Raw genomic sequence first — 18,786 nt, forward strand, 5'->3', positions numbered from 1 at the left:
GGGGGGGGGGGGGGGAGAAATATCACCCACCAGAAATCCCTCGGAAAGTTTTCGGGCTATGTCACAACCGGCCTGAGCGGGCGCTCCGGAGGAATGTAACCCAGACTGCAGGGAGAAGCAGACACATCCAAAGTTGCCTCGGTGCTGGGTTGGGCTTAAGGATGGGGGGGCGTAGGGGGAGCTGAGTTTTTCCCCCTCAAGCTGAGGTTTTTTTTTTTTTTTTTTCCCCTTATTTTTGTTACCGCTGCTTTATTTTTTTTTTCACCTCCCCACCCATCCACCCTCCTTGCCTCTTTTTTTTTTTATTTTTTTGGTGGTGTTTCGGAGATGGGTGGGAGGAGGGTTTGGAAGTTGTTAAAGAGCCCAAGTTGGGGCGGTGTGGGGAGGATAGAAGGAGCCCCGGCGCTGTGATAGGCTCCGGCTCCTTTCTTTTATTCATGACCGGGGATGGGGGGTACCGCGCCGGGGCTGAAGGACCAATAAGAGGCAGCAGCTTCCCAACACGCAGGCAAATCTACGGGCTCGGGTTATTTTGTAGACGCTATTATTCATTACTAGGCTTGGCTTCTTTCTGATGGAAAGCTGGGGCTCACCCCCCCCCCCCCCCCCCCTTTCCCCTTTTCTCCCCTCTCCCCCCTTCCCGTTTTTTTTTTTTTTTTTTTGTAATATATCGAGGAGGAAACTTTAGGATAAAGGATTTTGTTTCTTTCTCTTTTTTTTTTTTTGGCTTCACAAACTTCAGCACTCATCAATCAGGCTGGAGCATCCGTATGCATCCCAAAGGGGTCACATCCTGCCCCAGCTTCCATATGTACCAAATCTCCCCTAACAAACGACCCCCCCACCACCACCCCAAGGGTCCAAATATGCCAAATGGTTTCCAAATACACCAAATCCCCCATAGCAAACGACCCCCCCCCGAAGCTTCTGGGGTGGGACTGGGGGTGATGAGTTCCAAATATACCAAATATCCCACAACAAACGTCCCCCCCCCCCCTCCCGAAGCTTCTGGGGTGAGATTTGGGGTGATGGGTTCCAAATATACCAAACCCCCATAGCAAACTGATCCCCCCCTCGAAGCTTCTGAGGTGGGGTTTGAGGTAATGGGTTCCAAATATCCCAAATATCCTATAGCAAAAACTCCCCCCCTCCCCGCCCCCCGAAGCTTCTGGGGTGGGTTTGAGGTGATGGGTTTCAAATATACCAAATCCCCCATAAAAAACGACCCCCCAGAGTTTCTGGGGTGGGATGGGGGGTGATGGATTCCAAACATACCAAATCCCCCACAGCAAACTGGTCCCCCCCAGAAGCTTCTGGGGTGAGGTTTGGGGTGATGGACTCCAAATACATTAAATATCCCATAGCAAACTGGCCCCCCAGAAGCTTCTGGGGTGAGGTTTGGGGTGATGGGTTCCAAATACGTTAAATATCCCATAGCAAACTGCCCCCCCAGAAGCTTCTGGGGTGGGTTTGGGGTGATGGATTCCAAATACATTAAATATCCCATAGCAAACTGTCCCCCTCCCCCCCTCCCCGAAGCTTCTGGGGTGGGTTTGGGGTGATGGCTTTCATCCCTGCTGTTCCCAATGTTTGAGGATGCATCGCACCTGCCTTTCAGAGTCCCTTCCACATCACCCCCCCCTTCCCCATATAGGGACGAAATGACACCCAAACCCCTCCACTCTGCTCTCCGTAGCTTCCGACGCATCTCCTTCATTAGCATCCTTAATGAATTGGATCATCCCTACCGGTCCCATAGGATAGAACGGGTAGAAACGCGGTTCTGCCCCGAACTGCCCTCTCGCTCTTTCCCTCCCGTCACCCAGGTGCCATAGGGGCGGTTCTCGGCCCTGTGACCCGGGACGGGCTGAACAAATACCCAATGTTTTCCCCCCAAAAAGTGGGAATGGGGCAGGAATCCTCCTCTCAGCGGGGCATGACGCCAGGGCTCGCGAACCCTTTTGTTTGCAGCTGTAAAAGGACTTTCCGTGCAAACCGCTGGAAACTTCTCTTTTCCCCCCTCCTTTAAAAAAGAAGAGTCCTGGGGGGGAAATGAAGCAGCCAGAGCCACTTTTGAGCTGTCTGGACCCAAAATGCGGTCCCTAAATTACCCCCTGGCTCCCCTGAGGGCACCAATACCCCCTAATCCCCCTCCTCACCCCCCCCTTTTCTTTTTCTGTGCTTTGATGCCCCACCGCATCTTCGTCGCTCGCACTCTTCCCCTGCCCCTCTCCCCGCCTTCTCGGTGTAAACAGGTAAATATGTTTGTGAATCGAAAGCTCGTGCCGAAAATACTCGGAAAAATAAAGAGGAAAAAGGGGGAAGAAAATGTGAGGGGAAAAGGGGGGAAATAGGAGAGAGAAAAGAAGGGGGAAAAGGGGAGGAAGGAGAAGAAAAAGGAGAAAAGAGGGGAAAATGGGAGAAAATGGAGGGGAAAGGAGAAAAAAGGAGGGGAAAGGAAAAAAAAGGAAATGGGGGGAGAAAGGGAAAAGGGGGAGGGGGGGAACGGGGGAAAAAAGAGAAAATAAAGGGGAAGAAATAAAGGGGAAAAAAAAGAAGGTTGAAATTCTTCCCGAGGTGTCAAGTTCCTCCCAAAGTCTCCTAATCTCGTTCCCGTGGGTTGGGGATCCGGCTAACAAAAATAAAGACCTTCTCCCCCCCCCTCCCCTCCGGCCCCAAAAGTGCCGATTCTGGAAGTTTTAGGCACAAAAATAACGGGGGAAGGGAACGATCCTGGCGCTCCTTCTCTGCCGCCTTCCTTCAGCGCGGCCGTCATTCAATGGTTTGCCATTCATTGGGTCAGAGCCTGGGAATAAAGTTGAAAATTAAATATTAATACTAAAAAAAAAATTCTTTTTTTTTTTTTCTCCTTTTTTTTTTTTTTTTTTGGCTTCTGCTCTGCTTCATTACCCACGTTGACAAAGGAGAGACCCCTTCTTTTCTCTCCTGGGAGCAGCGAGCAATAGATTAAAACAAGCATCAATCAGGAAAAGGAGCAAGGAAACTGCTTAAAGGAGCAGGGCGGAATTCCTCCCCGCTTCCCCACTTCCCTGCACATCTCCATGGTTTCCTAAGGTATGTTTCTGGTTGATAAATGCCCCTGTATCTCTGGTCCCTTTGGGGGAACGGCTGTAAATCAGCGCTGAAAGGCAGCTCGTAAGCAGGAGGGAATGGGGTTGGGGCTGGTTTTGGGGAGCATCTCACCTCTGTGCCGCCAGAGGATGGGGTGGGGGGGGTTGTAAGGGATCCCAATGGGAGCAAAAGGGCTCTGGGGTGAATTCTGCCCTATAGGACGATGCACCCAGGGGGGTTAATGCTGCCTTATAGAAAGGCACATCCAGGTTAGCCCTAAACCCGCAGATAGGAGCACTGGGGGATCCCCAACCCCACCAAAGTGCACCGTGCTCCTATGGACACCCTGTTAACCCAAATAAAGTCCTTCTTTTGCTTTTTTTCCACCCTTTTTTCCCCCCAGAAAATTCAATTTCTAGAGCAATGCAGATCTAGAATCGAGCCATCCTTGGACGATAAGCAAGCAGCAGCTCATCTGCTGAAACCTGGAGGATTTAATCGCCGATACTTTCCCCCACAAGTAGGGAAAATGCAAGGAAAATAATAATAATAATAAAAAAAACCAACCCCAAACCGCCTGGGGATGAATTATTTAATGAAAAGTTGCTACCTTCTGCAATTACAAGAAGATTACTAATGTGGGAAGGTTTTCCATTTGAGATCCTGGAGTAATAAGCATTATTTTTTTAAGCGATTATCCAATAAATCTCTCTTTAAAGGGCGATAAATCCACCTTGAAAACCAGGGGATTTAAAAAAAAATATTTCAGAGGGACTTCCGCATTTTTCAAAATGACCATTGGAGAAAAGCAGAGGAACGCAGTGAGGCTGAAGTGTTTGTTTTGTCAGAAAGGAGAGGAGGAATCTTTGCAGAGCTCGAAGCGAGCGCAGGAAAGCTGGGAAAGCAGGACGGTGTTTGAGGGCTCCTTCGCAGGGAAGCAAAGTTAATGCACACGAATGCTCAGGGCTGCAAAAACTCGTGTGTGGTTTGTGTTATTGGGCAGCTGGAGGAGATGCAGCCTGGGTGCAGCGACTGCTTGAGCACCCTGCAGCTCCCCAGGGTGAAGCACGGCACCCATCTCGTGGGTAGAGCCCAAAACCCAATGGTTATCAAAGACCTTTGGCCAACGTGTGGGGATGCAAGCTGAATTCAGTGCACTGTTTGCTGCAGGTGGGTTAGAAAAGGCAAAGAGGCCAGGGAAAGAAAGCTAAGGGCTGAGTGCTCTGCTCCAGACCTCGACACTTTGCTTGCAAGGTCTCCATCCTCTGCGTTCCTCTTTCTTAGGGATCGTTTGCAAGGGATGCTCCCAGCTTCCGTGCTGTAGAGGAGGAACGTTCCATGCAATCTGACCATGGAGCCCTGAGGTTGGGTGAAAACACTTCCCACTTCCATCCTGCTTCTAATCCTGCATCATTTCTCACTGCAGAATGCCCGTGCAAATCCTCCCCCAGTTCTGCAGAGAGCCCAGTTGGCCACGCTGCCAGCTGATGCACGTAACCAGAGTTCTGATCTTTCTCCTAAGACAAAAAAACCCAAGAGCAAAACTCCTCTCCCCATCCAGACACCAAACAAAAGGCAAAGTGTCACAACAGCACTGGGCTCTGCCTCTCTGCTGGGTCAGGTTTAATTTGTCCACAGTGAAGTATTAATAGGATGTAAGCTGCGTCCTTGAGCAATTACCTTATCAAAGCATAACATCTATGGAATGAGCAAAGTATTTTCATTAAACAAATCAAAATAATAAGGCTGGCAATGGCCTTGTTCATTCTTTGAACCTCTAAGTGGCTTTTGAGACGTTCTGCAGCTCCACACCAATTCTATTCCTCTAAGTTTTTCTAAAGCAGATTAACTCCTCCTTGCTGAAAGGCTCACTTCTCTTTCTGATGGGGTGCACGGACTAATTGGGTTTATTCTACAACAGGAATCCTGTGCTCCCCTTCCCTGTCCCATTCCACATGGGTTTTGGAGCAGAGAAGAGGCTTTCTGCCAGGAAGATGACTTGCATGGAGAGCAGCACTGCATGGGAGGAGATGCTGGAGCACAACGGCGGTGCAAGCAAGAGGGGTTTTCCTCTTCAGTTGAACCATCCCCATTCAGAACATTGTTTTAAGGGAAAGAGAGCACCTGCCATCCAGTGTGCAAGATGCCCCTGCACTGGATGTACACTCAGATCCCTCATCATGTGGAAAAGCAGCTCACCAGCTCCCACTTTAGTCCCACTCCAGTGCTCTCCCCCATAAAGACGTCACTCTTCCCTGCTTGCACTGCTGGGCACACAACAAGTCATTGCACCCACAGCTGGTTGAATGCAAGGCTGAAGCCCCACTGCAGCTACAGCTCACCTCCTTCAACCTCAGGCTTTATGAAACCTCAGCCCAGAGCCAGGGAAACCACCCAACCATTAGGGTTGGAAAGGACCTCTGAGATCATCCAGTCCAACAGCCCGTCCACCACCACTATTGCCCTGCAAGGAGCTGTGTGCATGGCAGAGACCCAACACAAAGGGCTGGTTTGGTCTTTCTTGAAGTGTAAGGAATCAGATGGAACCAAACTGCATATTTGTCTGGGTGAATTAAAGCACAATCCTCTCTTCCCAGAGGGAGAGGTTGCTTCATATTTATACATTTAGTCTTACAGGTGTAAAATAACTTCCCTTTATGCTTATATAATAATTTTTTCATTTGAATTTCAAGGCTTTATTCCCTTCTTTGGATTCAAGTCTCCTACCTGAACCTGATTCTCCATATTGCCATTAATTCCTTCATCACAGAAATGAATTCCATTTAATTCTCTATAGTGGTAGTGTTAAGGTAGATCAAAAAAATGCATTTGCAGAGACTTCTACCTCTTCTCCCGCATGGTTTCCAGATCAACTCTGTCTTGAAAATACTTGAATTCAAAACCATGGCACCATCCATCCCACCCAGTGCTCCAGCACTGAGCCCAGGTGACTGCAGCCAGCCCTACAGCCTACAGAATGAATGAGAAGAAAAAGCAACTGTAAAACCCTGCAAACATGCTGATCAAAATACATATCAGAATATTGCTGTGTTGATAGACTTGAAGCCGTAGAGCAAAGCTATACAATTGCTAGGGTTTTTAAATTAATTTCTTTGGAAATATTAATAGCCTTACAGCTTTCTTTATTTCTGCTTTTGGTCTATGAGCTCAGGAGAGACAAACAAACTCTTTCTATACAAACTCTACCCAGGCAATGAGGAGATAATGGTGTTTCTTCTCAAATAGGTGTTCTTAGAGAATAGAAATTGGTAAAAGCAGGGTGATATTGGTTGTTGTGCACAAGCTCTAGAGGATGATGGTGGTTTTCCATCACGTGTAGGGTCTGATGCGGCCTCACACCCTGGGCTTTAGGCTTAGGGCTGGTCCTTGACCTGTCCTCATCCTGGATGGTAGGGGAAAAGGGCTGAATGCATCTAAATCATCCACATAATGTTGTACAGAGTGGGATTTGAGTCGACTTTCCCCAAAGCAGAGCTCTTCCCTGGTCGTTTCCAAACCTGCAGAACCTGTATGGGTGCTCAGCAGGCAGCAGGGAGGGCTGTTGGCTCCTTTCATCCTCTGCTTTTTGTGATGCTTGCCTTGTTTCCCCGTGGGTTCTGTTTCTTCTGGACCTGTGTGAGAGCCACTGATCCCCCATTATGGTCTGTTCCTGCCTTCTAACTGCCACGCTGCAATTTAAGCGAGGCTTTACATCCCTTCTCAAAACCTCAGATGGAAATTTTGGGCCCTTCCAGCCCCTGATGAAGAAGGGATGAAACGAGCACAGGGGAAGAAAAGGTTAAACCTCAACCTTCAATTCCCTTCCATTCACACCAGGTAGCTTCTAATTACCCCCAATGGGAGAGGTCAGGAGGTGGGAGGAGGCTGCCACAATGAGGGAAAAATGTTTTATTGGCAACCGAGTTAAGGGCTCCCACCCTTGCACCCCGCTAAGGCCCTTGGTGGTAATACTTTTGGCCAGGTGTTTTTTCAATAGGAAAAAAAAGAAAAAAAGGCTTCTGTGGGTTGGTTTTATCATGTTAATGTGAGGGTGCATTTCTTGAGACCAACTGGATGCCATTAGCTTGGGCAACATCAGAAGGGGAACTGCTGTCCCCGCTTGGCTGTAGCAATGGGCGCATCCTGAAGGTGATCCTTCTTCCATATCAGTGCCCAGAAGTGCTGGGAATGAGGGGTTATTGCCTTTTTTTTGTGCTGTGGGAAGAGCTTCTGCAAAAATGCTTTCTCATTTGGGGTTGAGCACCATTGTAAGAGCACTGTTTGCTTCCCTAACGTGAAACTCGGTGTCGTTTTGTCTTCCTTTTAAAATGTTGGGTGTTTTGTGTTTTTTTTTTTAGCCATTTTTTCCTCATCCTACAATACTGATTATGCTGTGAGACAAAACATTAAAGGAGAAAAATCCCGATCTACAAAATGCATAATTTTTTTGTCTGAAGGAGATAAGTCTTCAGAAAACACAGAAGGAAATTTGCACGCGGCTCAGCCTCGTTGTGCTTAATCTCATGCAATAATCACTGCTGCTTGGGTTGGCAGTGGAATAATTAAACAGATATTAAAATTGCAATCAGCTGTCACTGGGATCTAATAGAAACGTGGGGTGATCAACCTCTGCACCTCTGTCTGGAGGTGAGAAGTCAAGGGTGGGGGGGTTCCATTGGCGTCACCCAGCTCCTGGATGGGTTTCCCCTCCTACTTGGGTAGACACCAGAGGAACATGGAGACGTGGCACTGAGGGATGTGGTTAGAGGGGATGGGTTGGGATTGGACTCGACGGTCTTGGAAGTCTTTTCCAGCCCCAGTGATTCTATGATTCATGTGCTCAAAGTGCTTCCATTTGGGGTCTTGTGTTAGTGGGAAACCCACAGCTGGCTGATGAGTTGCTGGTTGGACTGGATGTCCAAGGTCTCCTCCAGCACTAAGGATTCTGTGATTCTGAGTCTGTGGGAGTAAGCTGTAGGACAAATCCTACCTGTGTGACGAAGATATATTGAAGATAACATCTTCATCATGCTGCTGTGTGGAAGATGCCCCCAGTTCTGGTCATCAGTTCCAGGAGATCCTTCCCAAAGACATTGGCTGTCCATGAAGCCTGAAGAAGTGTTTGAGATCTGCAAGAGAGGAAACACAGCACCAAATTCAACGCGAAGGCTTTGGGTCTTGAAGAGCCCCTTGGTGGGGAGCTCGCTTTAATTTGGTGCTGGCTTTTAAACAGGAATTCTTTTCCTTGAGACCAGCTCAGGGCTGTGAGATGAAAGACAATCTAGTTGCTAATGCACCGTAAAGCAAGGGGAAAAAAATCTGCTGACAAACCCTGTAAATAAGGTAGGAGGGTTTTTTTTTTCCTCCAAGAGTCAATTCTCATTTCCTGAATTTTCATTAGGAAGGAGGGGAGAGGTTTTCTTCTCTCCCATTAATTTCTCTTCGTGTTCTCCCTATAATCAACTGATTTGCTTTAATATTTGACGTAGGTGACAAAGTGTTGAAAGCACGTAATTGAATTGTTTTGCTTGCTTTCGCTATACTTAAATGTTTGCAGAGTGACCTCCTGCTTCTGGCACCATTGGAGCCTACAGAGACCATCACAGCACGGATGGAGTTGGAAAGGGGGCCCTAAAGGCCACGAGGTCCAACTCCCCTGCAACGAGCAGCGACACCCATCGACGCTCAGAGCCCAACTGGAGAAGGTCCCAAAGTGCTGCAACGGATCCACGGCGCGAATAAAGGACGAGATTTCGATCTGAATTACTTTGGCCAACATCCAAAGCAACTCTTCGACTTTCGGCGCGGTCGCGGCGCTGGACGCGTGCCCGGCGTAATGGAAAGCAGGGCTGGGGCCCCCCGTTCTGCAAGCCAATATTTAACATTCACAACTTATTTCTCGGCGTTAGGAAAAACAAATTAACAAGCTCCCAAAAAAAAAAAAAAAAAAAAAAAAGACTTCTTCTCCTGGAACAAAAAGAATCAAACTGCTTTACTTTTTTTTTCCCCTGTTAAATGAAAATCTTTCTGTCTGAGGCACCTTTGCTGGTTTTGATTAGATTTTTTTTTTTTTATTTAAAACCATTACCTCTATCATTTTTTAAGCCCATGGTTACATTAGCTCTGGATGATGCAGTATCTGTAAAAGAAGGCTCTTTTCCTCTAACATGCAGCCTTTACTTGACTGCTTTCCATTGATAGGAGATAGAGCAGCATGGAAAATAGCCTGTGCGAGGCTGGTAGAAATGGAGGGAAGTTAGCAGGGCTGCTCAGCATATGAAATAACCCCGTGCCTTTATCGTAATCCAGGGACCCACTTTCCCTCCATCCTGGGCAGAGGTAGAGCTATCTCCAGACTGGAGGCAGGCAGATAGCCGGCGAGCCGCACTTATCGCCCAGCACAGCGGGCAGAGTGGGAACTGGAAATTGCTCTAAAATAAAGTTGCTGGAGAATTAACTTCTAAAGGGTGGAAATGCTCAGAGGGGGGGTGCTGGCCACTTGCTAGCCGCGTGGAATTGAAATCAGGCTCACGCTTGGTCTAGCTCTGTTCTTGCCAAGTCCAAGGGTTCTGCTTGGATGAGTTTTTCTCCATAAAAACCCATAAAATGACCGATCTGATGGGTCAGGTCATGGGAATGTACTCCTAATGAAGGGAAAGGATGCTTAAAGTGTCTTTGGGTTGCTTCTGTTGCAGCCCATATTGAAACCAACACCCAACTTCCCCTCCAAAACCCCCTCCTGCACCTCGGTAGAACCACACATGAACCCCACGCGTCCTCACCAAGAGCCCCTCATCCTCCTTGCACGGTGCATTTTGCTTCCATCCCCACTCCTTTGGCAATCCCGGATGCCTCCAGGCTGTCTTCTGGAAGTCAGCAGGATTTAAGCCACGCTTAAAGCAATTTGGAGCCAGCAGAGGAGTGGGGGCTTGGCTGGGAGGGAGGGAACCCCCTGGAGTGAGATGGGGGTTTTGTGGCATGGAGGAAATCACGCTGCTGTCTTGGGGCCACAGGGTGATGAGGGCAGAGCTGCTTTTCTTTTTTTTCCCCCCAAGTTTTTAAATGTTGTGGGGTTTCTTTGTCCATTGGCTTGGCTCTGTTGCAGTCAGAAGATGGTTGGCTTTGTTTGTTGTTGTTGTTGTTTTTCCCCCTCCTTTTCTCTAGAATTTAATTTGCCTTTCTTCCCAATATCAGCCTTGCAAATAAGTTTAGAAAATCACCGTGAAGATGAGGCTTATTTCACTCTGCCCCTCTCAAAGTGATGCTTCCCTGAATCAGAGAGTCATTAGAGTTGGAAAAGGACCCTGAAGGACCAAGCCCACCCCCAGTCCACCCCACCTGCCAACTGCCCACATCCCTCAGTGCCACATCTCCACACTGAACGCCTCCAGGGACGGTGACCCTACCGCCTCCTGTGCCAACCTGAACCTCCTCCAGCGCGACTCAAGGCCATTACCATTGGATGGGACCAGACCTATTGGGTCAAAAGCCAATGACTGCTAATATATAACATTCACAAGGGTATTTCAGTGTTGAAGATCTCAGGACAGGCTGAGCTGTGCAACTTGTAGGTGTTCATACACACAGCTCAGTGTGATGTGAATTATTGGGGTGATCTGATCCCAGCACCCTCCAGCCACCCAGCTCCGGTCAAGCCAGAAGATATTGTTATAACCCATGCACTGAGAGCAGAACAGAGAATAAACTGCTAATAAAAACTCTAGGGGATGACATATGAATGAGAATAGAGCCTGGCATATGTTTTCATTGACCTCGATGCGTTGCACCACGTTGTCCCCACACTTTCTTTTGGTGATAAATGACGGCGCGTTGCTGCTGGGAATGGAATGATCAAGCTTAGATGTCTTATTAAGATCTCTCCTTTCCAAAATGTCACGTTGCCTTGATGTTTAAAGGTCTCTGCAGTGCAACAAGCGGGGCATTGTGGTGAGCAGCAGGCTCCCTGTTCCTTTTTGCTGGTCAGGGCAGCAGGACCCACAGCATCCCACTGTGAGCTCACAGCGCTGGATGTCGGATGGTGCCGTCCTCATAGCAAGATAGGGGAAATGGGGTGAGCAATAGGGTACCATTTGTTGGTCCATGCAGATTTGGTGCAGGGGGCCGGGTAGAACAAGGTGGGGTCTTCAAGGACACCCAGGTATGCTTCTCAGAGCTCTATTTGACTGCTCAGCATCTCCAGCCCCTTTGCTCTGTCCTGCATCGCCACCCAAGGGGTGAAATCTTGCTTTTTACTGCAGCTCGTGCAGGAGCAATGAGTGGCCTGAGAGCTGTGCCTGCAAACAGCTGGTTTCAAAAGCCCCTGATACAGCGATGGAGAAGTGCTGGAAAGGCTTGCTGAGCCTTTTTCCCCTTAGAAAACTCTTTGCAGAACAGGAGATGACAACAAACAGCTGTGTTCTCAACCAAGCCCCTCCAGCAGCGTAGAATCATTCAGGTTGGAAAAAGCCTCGAAGACCATCCAGTCCAACCATTCACCCACCCCACCGTGCCCTCTGAGCACATCCCTCAGTGCCACATCTCCACACTGCACACCTCCAAGGGCAGTGACCCCACCACCCCCTGGGCATCACCGCTCTTTCGGATGAGAAATATTCCCTAATCTCCAAGCCGAACCTCCCGTGGCACAACTTAAGGCCATTACCTCTTGTCCTAACCATGATCACAGCAGCATCTTTTTCACGGTACGAGCTCAGCATGTGTTGAAATTCGGCGTGCGGATGGGGTGAGTTTTACCCCTATTTACTTCCAGCGGTCCGACATCCATAGGGATGCTTCCATCCAGGGCCGATGGAGATCGGCTCCTACCGTTGCCATCGGAAGACGCCTGCTGCCACCCCGCGGCACGGCCGGGAAGCGCCGGGAGAGATGGGAGCCTTCTTCCTCTTCCTCCTCTTCCTCCTCTTCTTCTTCTTCCTCCTCTTCCTCCTCTTCCTCCTCTTCCTCCTCTTCTTCTTCTTCCTCCTCTTCCTCCTCTTCTTCTTCTTCCTCCTCTTCCTTCTCTTCCTCCTCTTCCTCCTCTTCCTCCTCTTCTTCTTCTTCCTCCTCTTCCTCCTCTTCCTCCTCTTCTTCTTCTTCCTCCTCTTCCTCCTCTTCTTCTTCTTCCTCCTCTTCCTCCTCTTCCTCCTCTTCCTCCTCTTCCTCCTCTTCCTCCTCTTCCTCCTCTTCCTCCTCTTCCTCCTCTTCCTCCTCTTCCTCCGTGCTCAGAGCCCCATCCAGCCTGACCTTGGATGTCTGCAGAGATGGGGCATCCACTGCTCTCAAGGCAGCCTGTTGCTGGTGCTTCACTGCCCTTCTTGTAAAAAAACTTCTTATACTCAGTCTAAATCTCCCCTCTTTTATTTTGGAACCATTTCACCTTGTCCCATCACAACCCGATGAAGGGCCCATCCCCTTCCTTCTTACATCCCCTTGAGACATCCTGGATTTTCAGTCTAAGCACAGGTGATGTAAAAGTTCTTCACGAACTGTGCAATTGCGGTTGGCTTGGACCATTGCAATGGGGATGTGTGAACAGCACGGACACAAAGTTTTCCCCCATCCACAAGGTTTTAAAGGGTTTGCTTTGAGTGATTCGATTCACTTTTGGGCAGTTTGTGGGTATGTGTCAGCTCCCAGCTTCGGCAAGGCAGGTCCTCATGCCCCATCCCTGCAGGCATTCAAGGCCAGGCTGGATGTGGCTCTGGGCAGCCTGGGCTGCTGGTTGGTGACCTGCACACAGCAGGGGGTTGGAACCAGATGATCACTGTGGTCCTTTTCAACCCAGGCCATTTCATGATTCTATGATTCCACGCAATCTGTTGGATCAGATATTGATTTCGCAGAATCATAGAATGGCTTGGGTTGGAAGGATCATCAAGCTCCAACCCCTGTTTGAGTTGGAACACTGAGTTTTTCACTTCTGCTCCTCACAACAAATACAAGTAGGAGAAGAATACAGTGTAGAATGTTGCATGGAATTCTTCTATACAACAGCACAGCAGAAGGGATAGGAATGGCCAGCCCCAACCCACTGGGATGCCATGATGTCTCCGTGCCGCGGGCTGGCTCACGTGCCAAGGAAACCACTTATTTCCAGCCCTGGGCTTTCCAGGGAAAGAAGCAGCTCTTTGACAAGCTCCTTAATTAGCCAGAAAGTTGGGTCATAACCACTGCTGTGTCTCCCCTTGTCGTGGTTAGACTGCAGGGTGTGTGAAAAATTGCAGCAGCACAATGAGCATTTCGAGGAGTCGATGTTAATTTTAGAGAATGAAAGAAGGGATTTCTTTTTTTTTTTTTTTTTTCTCTGTTGATAATGATTTTTTTTTTTTTTTTTTTTTTTAAGACTTATGAATACCCTCAGGAAGGGAACAGAGAGGGTCTGTTTGTAAATGGCTCTAAAAACGTGACCCTGAGCACCTATGGTTATAACAGGGCAGACTTCCATCTTAACCTTCCAGCTTGCCCAGTCACTTGCTGCTTGGGCTCAAATCTGAAGCTGCTTAAGATGGAGCAGAACGTGGTCCTGGCTGCTCAGACCTTCCCTGCAGCACCCAGAGGAGTGGGTGGCTGGGCTCTGCTGGGTCATTGGGGTGCAATGTTTGCATTACACAACTCACATTGGTGAGGGTGGCTACTTGGATGTGTGATGGTGAAGCCCAGGTCCTGCTTGTCACAGCACAAAGCTCCTGGTTTTAATGGGCTAAATGTCACTTAACCCCTTTTGGCATCTTCATGTAGGGTCTCTGGATGTCACATTGCGTGGCCTTGACTCTTCCCTGTGTCTAGGAGATGGAGCTCTGGTATCAAGGCTGATAAACCTGCTTCTAATGGGACATTTGGAAAAAGACACAGTTCTTCCCAGACCCTCTGGACTCAAGAGAGGAACATCACCCCGCACAACCCAGCTTGTACACCCCATAGCCCTTACCCCCTTCTTTAAAAAGAAAGCCAAGCTATTTTTGGAGCTTGCTTCAGCTGCCATAAGCTTCAAAGCCTTGTTTATACAAGATCAGTTAATAATGGTAAGAGCTGTGTGCAGACTTCTCTAAAAGGGAGTCCAGAAAAGCTGTGCTCATTCAGGAATAGTAATTACTTGTATGGCTTCGGCAGCAGTAAAAACAGCCCTGCAGTGTTTCAGGGTTGGAAGCCTTTGCCAAGCTGCTGAAGGTGAATGACTTGGGGACACGGGGGCTGTCTCATTGCATTTCTCAGTCCTTGGCTCACCCTTTCCTGGGCAGGCTGCCATCTCCTTGCAATGCTGAGCTCCTGTTCTCTGTGTCTGCAGAGCCATTGAGCTGCATCGCACCCATCCTTGGGTCTTGGGATCAGTTGGGGGTCAAGGTTGCACAGAGAGGTGGTGATTGTCCCATCCTTGGACACATACAAGGTCAGGCTGGACGGGGCTCTGAGCAAGCTGAGCTGAGATGTCCCTGTTCATTGCAGGGGAGTTGGAGCAGGTGGCTTTTTAGGGTCCCTTCCAACCCAAACGATTCTGTGCTAAGGTTAGGATCGAACTGTCCGGATGCGTTGTTGGCCTCCAGCTGCTAACAGGAGTGCTTCAAGTGAAATGCAAGCATCGTGTGCTGAAATGCTGTTGGTTCTACTTTCCTTTTAGGACTTTACGTGCATAGCTGCAGAAGGGAAGAGATGTGAGAGGATGGATAGCAATGGGCCAAGCCTGGCTGGACGAAGCACATCTCCTCTGCCAGAAGTGCTGCACACAAAGCAATGCAGCAAAACGAGTCCAGGAGTGAGGGCTCTGAGCCAAGACCTCAGTGACTGGGACAGAGCCAGCTGCCTAGGGGCAGGAGATGGGCTGCTGGTGTGTTATCACCACTGCTTGCCATGGACCAACTGCAGGGAGGGGCCCTGGGGGTGGATGCTGCTCGAGATGGAGCGTTTGTCTTGTTTGGCCTTGGGCAGCTGTGGGGATGTGCACACAGCAAGGCTCTGCTGGCTTTGGGGGAGAACTGGAGAATCCTGTGTCCTCGTATTGGGTGGCCCCAAATCTCTGCACTGCACAAAGCTGCAACGTGCTCTGAGCTGTGGTGCTCAGCAGCATTAAAGCACTGGGTGCTGGCTGTGCCAACGTGCAGGCAGCCGACCGCCTCTGGAGCTGGGATTTCATGCTTGTGTGCCTGCTGTCCTTGCTACTGGGCAAAAAAACATCAGTGAAGACTGCATCAGCCAGGCTGGGAGCTGTTCTCGTGCTCATTGCATGCCTGCATCTCCTCAGGACGAACGATGCTGCTGGGGGGGGGGGCAGCAGGGCTCCCATCTGCAATGTGCAAATCCCACAGGGGAACTTTCAAAGAGCTTCTGAATAACTAGAAGTGTATTTATAGCCAGCCCCAGGATGTTTGCTGCTAATGAGATGCACACAGGGCTCAATCATGACTCAGTGCTCCACGGATGTGAGTTTGCTCCTTTTAGTGGCGTGCTTTTAAACAAGGACAGGACTCTGGGCCGTGTCTTTGGGAGAGCTGGTGCTCCAGATAAAGGGAATAAAAGCCTGGGAGGGTGGAGGTGTGCTTTTGTGCCACGTTTCGGGTCGGTGTTGGGCACAAGGGGGGGGAGGATGCAGCTGAAGGGCATCTCCCCACTGTCTGCAACTTGCAGAGGAATGGAAGCACAGTGTGAGGATGCATTGCTGGGAGGTTCATGTGGATTTGGTTAGGGGCGTGAAATAGTGGTGCTGCCGGGTGCTCCCGTGCCATTTATCTCTGTCTGGGTGGATGAGGTGGGAGATGGGTGAAGGCAGCTGACAGCCCCGCCTGGTAGCTGTAACAAATATGTGAATAATGACAAGTGAAATCCCACCCAACGCACAGCCCTGCTCACCACACGCATTTCTCCACTCAATCCTGGCCCCTGCTTTGCACCTGCAGCACCTCCAGCCCTGCAGAGAGGGGCTGGGGTGTCCATCAGCCGCCGTGAGAAATGCCCTTCATTCCTCCTCGGAGCTCCTGCTTGAGGCAAACTCATTTGTTTTTCCACCAGGGGAATTTTTGGATAGGCCTCCAAGTGCCAAGATTGTGTCAAAAGGGAGGGAGGGGAGCAGGTGAATTGGGAAGACAGATGTCTCACCTGTTATGTCATGTTAGTGTCAAGGCGTAGGGATCAGTGTGAATAGACATTAAGCTGGAAAACACAAGGAGGGGGGGGGAATAAGGTGCAGACAGAAGGAAAAAAGCATTCTCAGTGTCTGTTGTTTTGAGTTTCTGTGCCACTTGGCGCAGTGAGGGTCGCTGAAAGACAGGGAGCTGCTCAAGGTGTTGCCTTACCAAGGTGCTAACCCCTAGCAATTGGCCAGGGGATGTGCATTGGTGCTGAGCAGCACCCTTGTCTGCTGGGGATGGAGGTGGTTGGAGCTCCTGTTTGGGGACAGGAGGCACTGAGGGCTTTTGGGTTAAGAAAATCAGAGCCTTAACAAGAAATACTTGAATTCTCTTTAAGAATGATCGCCACTTGACCTCAAGTGCTGCCTGGGCCTTAAGCAAAAGGCCAAAATCTCAATTTCCACCTTGAGTCGTAGAGTCGTGAAAGTAGGAAAAGACCTCTACGTTCATCAAGTCCAACCACCAACCCATCCCAACCACCAAACCACCTCCACCACCAACCCAAGCCCCCTGTCAACCCATCCCAACCACACGCTGTGCAGCATAAGGTGCGGAGGACACAAATACCCATCCGATGGAATGCTTTCTATTTTGGAGGTGAACATCCATCAAGTGAAATCTTTCTGTTTTGGTCCTGAGCAGCTCCCGAGTCGTGGCCAATGGGAGGCAAGTAGCCACTGCAATGAAGCAGTTCACCCACGTTAAGTGCCAGGGGTGCTCCACTGCCACTCAGATGCCATTGACTCTGCAGGGGTTTACAGCTGTCAGCTTGAATCCCTTCTCAGAGACCTTTGCTGACTTGCAGCAACTAAATACACAGCTTAGTTCTAAGCAAGCACTACTACTTATCTGAATATATACAGGACTGGGACAGGGAACACATCTGAAGCACAGGACACACTTGCGTGGCTTGGTGGTGATGTACTCACCCCATAAAGCTTCAGTTTGCCAGTGGCTGGTTGTAGATCATGCATGTCATGAGGGGCCACCATGTGATGAGAGGAAAATTGGCTCTGCAAGAGAAAGCTTTTCCCCATCGCTGCCTCATCGAGGCTATAAAAAGTTGCCCTGATCCAAGTTTTTCTTGTGCATAGCCTCTGGCTTGGTCTGTGGTCCAGCTAAATGAGGCTTGCATTTGCATAAGTGTAAGGAAGAGGAATCATTAGTGATCTGAAGATATTTATAATGGCTTTTTGCTCTTCATCATCTCCTCTCCCTGCAGCCATGCATGTGACCCAGCCATGGCTCTGCATAGGGCTGTTATTGTGGTGTCCTGGTCACGGTGGATGCTGCTGACACATGATGGAAAGATGTCAAAGGGACCATCAAAGAGGGTTTATCACAGGGAGCCCTTGTCTGCGTGCAGCCCTTTGGACTGACATGAAATAAATTTGGGGCGGTGGGGACAAGATAAATTACAGAGCCTCCTGGTCATCAGATGAAATAGCGGATGGGGAAAGAAAGAACAGAGGGTCCTTTGCTGGGTGAGGAGGGGGGTGCAGGGCTGACACGTGAGTTGGGATGCACATGATGGGGGGGAGGAGGCCGTGTCCTGATGCACTCAGCACACGAAGCTGAAACCCTCTTTATGACCCTTCCTCGGGGTGAGATGGCTTTCTGCATTGCTTGGGGCTCGTATCCAGGTAAGAAAGAAACCTTGCCTCCCCCAAAAGGCCATAAAATAGAGAAGGGAGATGCATTGCCATCCTTCTGCTTGGTGGCTGTAGCACCTCCCAGCTCCCCGGGTCAGGCAGTTTGGCAGTGTGTGCTGCTGTGGGGTTGAAATGAAGACAAGGATGCAGCCCCAGGCTGTAAATCACTGCTCTTCTTGCAAACCTGCCAGCTCGTGCATTAGCAAGCATCGCAGCACCATCGGGTGCTTGCAAGAAAGACGTGCTTGGAGAAGTGCTCCGAATCCCCAGGGTCAGCCGTGTGCTGCCCTGTCTGCTCGGGTGGTTGGTGACAAATGTCAGCTAATTGCTCATAGCAGCAAGGCTTCATCCAGCACAAGAAAATCCTCCCTGCTGGTGCTCGGACGAGCTGTGCTGGTACAGGAGTTTCTTTCCTTGTGACCCCGATGTCAGGAGCAGCAGAACGCGTCTGCAGGGGCGCCTGATGTTAGGGTTAGAGTTAGGCCGTGCCGCTGCATGGAACACAGCCATCATTAATGACCGCCCGCACGGCCAGCCACAGCTGGGAACGGCGGAGAGCCGTTAGAATTCAAACGTGCCACTTCCGCTTTTCTGCGCGCAAGCGCTGTGCTGCTTGGAGGAACAAACAGCATAGAGTTGGCGGACTGGCGGCGCAGAGCAGCTAAAGCGAAGGGACTCCACTTCCGCGCAATATGCTTGGGAGGACCTATCACCATAGAGAGGGGCGGCACAGAGCGGAGACAGCAAGAGCGGCGCTCTGCGCAGCTCCATGGTGCTCTGCGGGGACTCGGGTGGGTCCGGAGCTCCATTGACCGCTAGGGCCCCGGGTGCAGTTCCTCATTTTGGCCACGCGGTGGCAGCAGAGACCGAGGAAAGAGCTTCGGCCATAGGGCCCAATTTAATGCCAAACAAACGAGAGCACGATAGCACGAAGCACGGCGACA

At 49.9% G+C, this 18,786-nt stretch overlaps 1 protein-coding gene across 1 annotated transcript in view; it reads right to left on the bottom strand.

Annotated features, from left to right (window-relative positions):
• The window catches only part of PAX7 (paired box 7), a gene marked incomplete at both ends in the record, with an annotated part of 92,128 nt that extends 82,946 nt beyond the window's left edge, over nucleotides 1-9,182 (bottom strand). Inside the window, one exon of the mRNA XM_079545542.1 lies at nucleotides 9,161-9,182. Coding sequence (XP_079401668.1) covers nucleotides 9,161-9,182 — 22 coding nt within the window. The remainder of the gene's footprint in view (nucleotides 1-9,160) is intronic.
• Nucleotides 9,183-18,786: the final 9,604 nt, after the last annotated feature.

This window comes from Tetrao urogallus, assembly GCF_951394365.1.
Source record: "Tetrao urogallus genome assembly, chromosome: 21".
NCBI classification, from domain to species: Eukaryota; Metazoa; Chordata; class Aves; order Galliformes; family Phasianidae; genus Tetrao; species Tetrao urogallus.